The following is an 8514-nucleotide window of genomic DNA, read 5'->3' as shown; positions in this document are numbered from 1 at the left end:
CTTTATATCGGCACACACACACGCGCGCACACACACGCACACACACACACACACACACACATGCACACACACACACACGAGCATTAAGGTACACTGACTCAGAAAGACATAGGAAATTAGTAACTGATAAATGGCAAAAGTTAAACACCCCCCCCCCCCCCGCAGGAGACAGCGAGGGCTGGGTGGACTTCTTCATCGACTTGGTCAACATCATCCTGGCGGCCATCCTCCTCCACGGCATTCGGACGGTAAGGGTTGGCCTCTGACTCAAACTGAAATTCCTTTCGTGAAATCCCGTTGAAATAAGTCTCCGCAGAGAAATAAGTTAAATAAGTAAATAAATAAGTTTCCGTAGAGAAGGCACCGTCCATTAACGGGAAAATTCCTTGGCAGGAGAGGCGCGACCTCGCCCTAGCGTGGGTGTGGGGCACGGTCGTCATGGTGGGCATCACCGTCATCGTGGGCATCGTGATCCTCGTCCTCACGCCCACCGTCCTGGGCGCCGTGATCCTCCTGGCGGCGGCGCTGGTGCAGATCTACTTCATCCTGGTCGTCAGGTCCTACGCCCTCACGGTGAGCTCTTAGGGGCGTCTGACAGGGGCACCTCCGTCAATTTAGCTTTACGAAAAGGATTAACTTCCATTGTTATTGCTACCAGACATCTTTCGATCCATCAGCTGTTGCGAAAGGACCTCCATATGTATACAAACGACCGGCCATCTATTTACTTGTCTGTGATTGCAGAAGAGGTTTTATATGAATAACGTTTCCGATCTAAGAAAAGTGGAATGACATGGAATGACGAGTCTCTACAAAGGTGGTTAAAATAGCATTTTTTTTTCCAGCTCGGAACTCCTGTTCTACCGTCGTGAAGTGTCAACGCCAATGGGGGAGTGGCGGAGACAAGAAGGAAGTAGGAAATAGTTGCATGTATAACCGTTGAGATGTATGTACGTGGATGAATAGGTTAATGTACATGTGTGTACGTGAATAAATACATAGATGCATACAAAAGATACGTAAGCACACACACACACACACACACACACACACACACACACACATATATATATACTTATCAACACACAAATGGATGTTATGTCATAATAAGCAACTTCAATCGTTTTAGAATATACACATAAAAGGAAAGAAGGAAGTTTTATTACAATTTTCACCAAATAGTTACAATTAAAAGACAGAAAAACGTATGAATAAGAACTAGAACAAAAATATTATAACTCAAATACAAACATAAAGATAATTAAGAAAATTAAGGCAAAGAAATGGATAAGTAAAGCACTGAAGTAATAAGAAATAAAAAAGAAAATTGAGAAATGATTAAAAGGACGTAGAAATGTGAGATGAAATATTGTTTTAAACAAGAAAGTGGAATATGTTTCTCAATAATGATCATAGAAATAATGATGATTATAAAGATGATGATTGTGATTATAATGATAAAGATAATGATTATGATAGTGATAATGATAGTGATAATGATGATAATGGTGACCATAAAACAATAATAATGAAAATGATAATAATGATGATGGTGATGATGATAATAGCAATAATAATAATGATAATAACAATGATCATATTGATAACAAAAATAACAGCAGCAGCAACAACAATATTAATAGTAATAATATTAATAATGACAAAAGTGATAATAATAATAGTAATAATAATGATAATAATAATAGTAATAATAATGATAATAATAATAGTAATAATAATGATAATAATAATAGTAATAATAATGATAATAATAATAGTAATAATAATGATAATAATGATAGCAACGATAATGATAGTAGATAAAAAATGGAAGCATCCACACAACCACAAATAAAAGCTAATATTATGGAAAGACACAGTGTCGAAATAGATGTATAAACTAATACTTATATGCACGAAGAACGTGTATACGCACACACACACACACACACAAACACACCGATACACACACATGCACACGCACACACACACCGATACACACACACACAAATGTGTGTATATATATATATATATATATATATATATATATATATATATATATATATATATATATATATATATATATATATATATGAATCGAGATTAATACTTAACAGGTGAAGCCATTGAAATGATAATAATAATAGCGCGTAGGGAGAATAAATACATAGATCCATACAAAAGATACGTAAGCACACACACACACACATGCACACACACACACACACACACACACACACACACACACACACACACACACACACACACACACACACACACACACACACACACACCCCAAGCACAGCTCATAGTTTGCACAATAAAGAAATGGATTGTGATATTTAGACCTTCGAAGTGCATGGCTAACGTATTCGCGAATGGACGATAATGTCAGGATATATAAAACCCTTTTAGCAAGTTTTCATAGCAATCAAAGTGTATATCGTTCATACGTACTATTGAATAAAAATAATGTATGTAGATTTATGACCAATGATTATATTATAATCATATAAATGTTTCTTATACAGAAGTAGGAGAGAGAGAGAGAGAGAGAGAGAGAGAGAGACAGAGAGAGAGAGAGAGAGAGAGAGAGAGAGAGAGAGGGAGGGAGGGAGAGAGAGATAGAGAGAAAGAGAGAGGGAGAGAGAAATAAGAAGGAAAACCAAAAGGAGATCTTAACCTATCCTTAAAAATATCCCGACTGTCCTGTCTATTCTTTCACGTGACGTATAGGCTTACCCATCGTCGCTGGTCATAACCCTTGAATGAAGTAAGAATCAACGACAAAACCCCTTAATGTTGTTTATTTAAAATGTTATTGCTGTTTCCGTTATCCAACTTCTTTAGGGAAAGGCGGGGCACACAGCCGGAAAGTGAGAGGAAATGACCACATCGTCTCGGATAGAGCCACGTACGCCTATATATACCCTGGGACTGAGGACAACGCGTCAGTCTGTTACACGTAGGTTTGCATGAGGTTTAGTCTTTTTATGCCGTTGTTTTACAGCAACTTCGGAAATTGCTGAAAGAGTCGGTCATACTTTCGCCATTGTGAAATTTATTTCCTTCATGAAATAAGCGATACGATATACACATACTTATATACACCCACAGATATATATATGTAAATCTATCTATTTAAGGTCCTCCTGGTGGGGGCACTTTTGCAGATTTTCGTCCTCCTCTGAAGACGACAAACACGAGAATCCAAATTCCATGTAAACCTTGTCCATCGCCTTTCAAAACTGTCATTATTATATATTTTTTAATTTTTTGTATTTTCAGCGTGGAGGTCCTGAAATGGTATCTCTAAGACGCATCGCAGTGTCTGAAAACAACACAAAGATGACGCATAATTACCCCGTGTCTTCGAGTGGGAATTCTTCATCTTTGACGCGAGGAAACTGCAAAAAGCGAGACGCCATAAGAATATTTTAGGCTTTTGTTAATAGCATAAAGTTATTTACCCGATCCAAACTCCCTTTAAGCCGGTCATTAGTCGCACTAAATTATACATGCTGTATTTTGACTGCGTTTCCGTGTCATGTATTCTTTAGTCGGAAAAGTAAAACCGTTATGAGGCTGCATACATTTCCATGCAATGATGGCACTAATTCTCGGTGGAAATATATTTACCTCTGTGAGTATTCTGATAATATAGAAAGTTAAAGTAATCTATCTACATATATATTTATACATATTTGTTTGTCTGTATCTGTCTGTCTGTTTCTTTCTCTCTGTATGTCTTTATCTTTCTATCTATATCTATATGTTTATATCTATCCATCTATCCATCAAACTTTCTCTCTCTCTCTCTCTCTCTCTCTCTCTCTCTCTCTCTCTCTCTATATATATATATATATATATATATATATATATATATATATATATATATATATTTGTGTGTGTGTGTATACATATTATGTCATTATCATTGCTGTCATTATGATTATAATAATTTTTGTTATCAATATTGTTATTATTATCGTCACTATCTTTATCATCACTATCATCATTATCACTATAAAAATGATTACAATAAAACTGATAATTAAACGCGAAATAAAATGGTCCGAGCGCCCCTGGTTTGTTTACATAGTTGGTGCGTGAGCTACGAGTATTTCTGGTTATTGGATTCTTCTTCCGTGCACTCAGGACCTCTATAGCCCGGAGTTCGTGGAGAATGGAACCTCAGCGTCGTAGTCTAACGCCTCCGTTTCCGAAGCCAATCTACCCGAAACGAAAAAAGAAGAAGAAAAGAGTTATTTCACCAGAGGAAGTCATCCCACGGAGCCGCCGCCAAAGACTGATCAATCCCCCGAGAGGAGCGTCGTCGCATCGGAGAAGACCGGTGTCATCGTCCGACAAAGAGAGGCCAAGGCAAACTCGACCTCTCAGCCCATTACACACCACACCCTGCGGCGCCTACTACAACTTGCGCAGAAGTTAGAGAGGGCGTGGGGTTCCTAGACCAACCCCACCCCCCCCTCCCGGCCAACACAGGACTCCGGCGTCAGGATAAGAGGACCTTCGTTGTTCACGTCGACAGCGTCGGCCATTTCCCCAGAGTGGTCCCGAGGCATCATCTTCTAACCACAACAAAGGAATGTAGATTAAGCGGCCTCCCTACCACTAACCAACACCCGAGCCTTCATCTTCTAACCACAGCAAAGGAAGGTAGATTAAGCGGCCTCCCTACCACTAACCAACACCCGAGCCTGCATCTTCTAACCACAGCAAAGGAAGGTAGATCAGATGGCCTTCCTACCACTAACCAACACCCTAATTACCGCCTCGAAAGGGAGACACGAATTATCTATGGGCGTCTCATCAGCGATGTGACCTGACAGCTGTTGCATATATAAGCTCCCTTTGTATCTGACGTGTCCCGAGGAAGCAATAAGACGGAGAGGTCGTCAGGATGGGGTGCGTTTCCTTTCCCTTCATTGTCACAGGCACACACACACACACATACACTCTCACACACACACATACACTCACACACACATACACTCACACACACACATACACTCACACACACACATACACTCACACACACACACACACACACATACACGCTCACACACACACTCTCTCTCTCGCACACACACTATGTATGGACGTGTGAGATATGTAATAGAATTAATGACATGACAAGAGTGACAGAGCGAAAAGTAATGAATAAGAAGGCTTTCATGCCCCGCCCGCCTCGTGCTGGCAGCGGACGCATCTTCCAAGGGCGCGGCGACAGCGGCGGCTCACACTCCCCCTCCTGAGCACGTGTGGAGGGAGGCCGCGAAGAGACGTGTGACTAATGGCCTTCCTTATATTTCAAACAAAAAACCTAGCCATAGATTTCAGGGTGCAATTAGTGTCACTGTTATCTGTGGCACCGTTGTACTTCAGAACAGAACAAATGGATATGTTCATGGGTACAATGGCACAATGTCTGCGATATATTCTTGTACTTGTCATATGTTCTATTTTCTATAATACATGAGCTATGATTTCTATGATTAATGCAAAATATCGTGTATTAACAAGCATAGGGACATGTTAGACTGTATATATTATGTAGTATAGATAATTTATCCTATGCGCAGAGTTTATATAAACAAACAGAGTACAGTAACAGATTTGCTTTATGACAACCAATCTTATCACACATGCAGTCCATCGACAATAATAACGCACTTGCGATCCTATAATCAACAGTCTAACTTCTGTGCATTGCTTGGTATTTGGTCCATTTCTTTATCTTTGGCAAAAGAGAGAGAGAGAGAGAGAGAGAGAGAGAAGAGAAAGAGAAAGAGAAAGAGAAAGAGAAAGAAAAGGAAATGGAAACGTATACGAATAACCATTCTCACCAAAATCATTCGCTCCTTCCCTGTTTTTTTCCGAAAATGGGAACCGGGGGCTCGACTACGTCACGACTTTGCCAGAGAGACCTCTTCAATTTTGCATCCGTCTCATTTAATCCGTTTCCCCCGTTAATATTCCACATAGCAACGGTACGTACATCGCATGAATCGTTTATGCAAACCAGCTTCCATCAGGTCGCGATATTTTCACAAGGAATATGAAATGAGACAGAGCCAGCCATGGACAGGAGGAAATCATCAGATTGGAACGGTTGAACGAGGGAACAAGTGAACGAGGGAACGGGTGAACGAGGGAACGGGTGAGCGAGCGAACGGGTGAACGAGGGAACGAGGGAACGGGTGAACGAGGGAACGGGTGAGCGAGCGAACGGGTGAACAAGGGAACGGGTGAACGAGGGAACAAGTGAACGAGGGAACGGGTGAGCGAGGAAACGGGTGAACGAGTGAACGAGCGAACGAGCGAACGAGACAATATTGCTCTTTCACCCGCATTAGCCCAGCCCGACCTGTCTCTCGTTTCTACCTCGTTAATTGGACTAAACGTTTTTATGAAGGACGGCGAAAGACAAATATTATCAGGTTATTCGGTGCTAATTTGGTGAATGAATTTAAAAAGGGTTTACATAACTCTCTTGGCTTTTTATACGTGTTTCATCTCATCGCCAAATTGAGTTTGTATAAAAGAAGTTGAAAATCAATAACTTTTATGAATGATAATAATGGTTATGGTCAAGATGGAGTGATGATAATGATTATGAGGGGTATTGATTAAGATAATGATGGTAGAAAATATACATATGATGAAAATGACAAAGAAAATTAAATAAGAGAAAAAAGCAAAAAAAGAGAAAAAAGACAAATTAAAGAAAAACAAGGAAAAAAATGGAATGACAAAGAAAATGAAATAAGGGAAAATAAAGCAAAAGAAAAGAAAAGAACAAAAATAAAAAACATAGAAAAAAAAACAAAAATACAAAACACAAAAACAACGATGCAACTAGAAGAAAATGGTAATGACAACGATTAGAATATAAGAAATGCTGTGATAGATAAGAAAGGTTATCTTAGTCCTACCACAACTACAACTGTTATTGAGTTTAATGATGAAAATGGTGAAAGTGATTGAATAATTTTAATCGTTTGTGAAAGGGGTTATTTCCAATTTCATTCTTACCAAAATGAAAATAAAGAAAAAACCCAAAACCTGATAATGATAGTACTACTGATAGTAATACTATTATTGCTACTACTACTACTACTACTACTAGTAGTAGTACTTCTACTACTACTATTACAGCAACAACAACAACTACTACTACTACTGCTACTATTACTACTACTACTACTACTACCTGATACAACTAATATTACTGCTGATTCTACAGTTTCCAATAAAGCAATGGTTATAACAGTGCAGAAAATGAAGATATTAATGATACTATTATCACACTATTACTACAATTACAAAAACAAATACTGCTACTACTACTGTTGTTGCTGCTGCTACTGACTAACAGTAATGAAAATAGTGGTGAAAATTATAAATTAATGACAACAATGATAGTAATAATAGTAACGATGATAATAATGATGATGAGGATTATAATCGTAATAATAACAACAATAATGAAAATAATGATGATAAAAATAATGATAATGATCATGATAATGATTATGATAATGATCATGATAATGATTATGATAATGATGATAATAATGATGAAGAGAATAGTAATGATGATATTGATAATAATGATAATGGTAATAATAAAAATAATGACGATAATAATCGTAATGATCGTCATAATAATGATAATAATAATCATAATAGTGATGATAATAGTAATAAAGATAAAGATTATAATAATGATAATGATAAAGCAATGACATAATGCCAACAACACGACAATAAGAGAAAGAAAGAGAGAGAGAGAGAGAGAGAGAGAGAGAGAGAGAGAGACAGAGAGAGAGAGAGAGAGAGAGAGAGAGAGAGAGAGAGAGAGAGAGAATGAGAGAGAGAGAGAGAGAGAGAGAGAGACAAAGAAAACAAGAGAGAAAGAAAGAGAAAAAGAGGGGGGGGGGCAAGGAGGAGTATCATTAATAATAATTAATTAATGCAGCAAACCACAGTGACAATGATATTACAAATATGGAACTAACAACAGCAGCTGTATGTTAAAATAAAAGCAAAAACAACCGTAAAATAAGAATTATAACAATGGCACTAGTAATAGCGGTAACAGTAGTAGTCGTAGAAGTTATAGTAGTAGCAGTTGTCGTAATAGCAATAGTAGTATTAGTAGTACTTGTTGTAGTAGTAATAGTAGTGGTAGTAGTAATTGTGATTGTAGTAGTAGTACTAATAGTAGTAGTAGTAGTTGTTGTAGTAGTAGTTGTAGTAGTAGTGGTTGTTGTTGCAGTACTAATAGTAGTAGTTGTTGTTGTTGTAGTAGTAACAGTAGTTGTTGTTTTAGTAAGAACAACAATAGCAACAATCAAACTTTTAATATCAAAAGTTTGATTGTTGACTGATTGTTACTATCATCACTATCTCAGTGATGATAATAACAATACAAATGGATTTAATCGTAATCATAATGGAAAAAATAAAAGACCAAATATAACAACC

The 8514-nt window shown here is 37.7% G+C and overlaps 1 protein-coding gene across 1 annotated transcript in view; it reads left to right on the top strand.

The window, feature by feature from the left end:
- LOC113815225 (uncharacterized) overlaps positions 1-1133 on the top strand; it is a 2130-nt gene extending 997 nt beyond the window's left edge. Inside the window, exons 4-6 of the mRNA XM_070143539.1 lie at positions 166-248; positions 394-573; positions 846-1133. Of these exons, the coding sequence (XP_069999640.1) occupies positions 166-248; positions 394-573; positions 846-872 (290 nt within the window). The 3' untranslated portion in view covers positions 873-1133. The remainder of the gene's footprint in view (positions 1-165; positions 249-393; positions 574-845) is intronic.
- Positions 1134-8514: the final 7381 nt, after the last annotated feature.

The sequence above is a fragment of the Penaeus vannamei genome, chromosome 30, assembly GCF_042767895.1.
Source record: "Penaeus vannamei isolate JL-2024 chromosome 30, ASM4276789v1, whole genome shotgun sequence".
Classification (NCBI taxonomy): Eukaryota; Metazoa; Arthropoda; class Malacostraca; order Decapoda; family Penaeidae; genus Penaeus; species Penaeus vannamei.
Note: the sequence above shows the minus strand (reverse complement) of the source record. Positions and strands in the feature narration are given on the sequence as shown.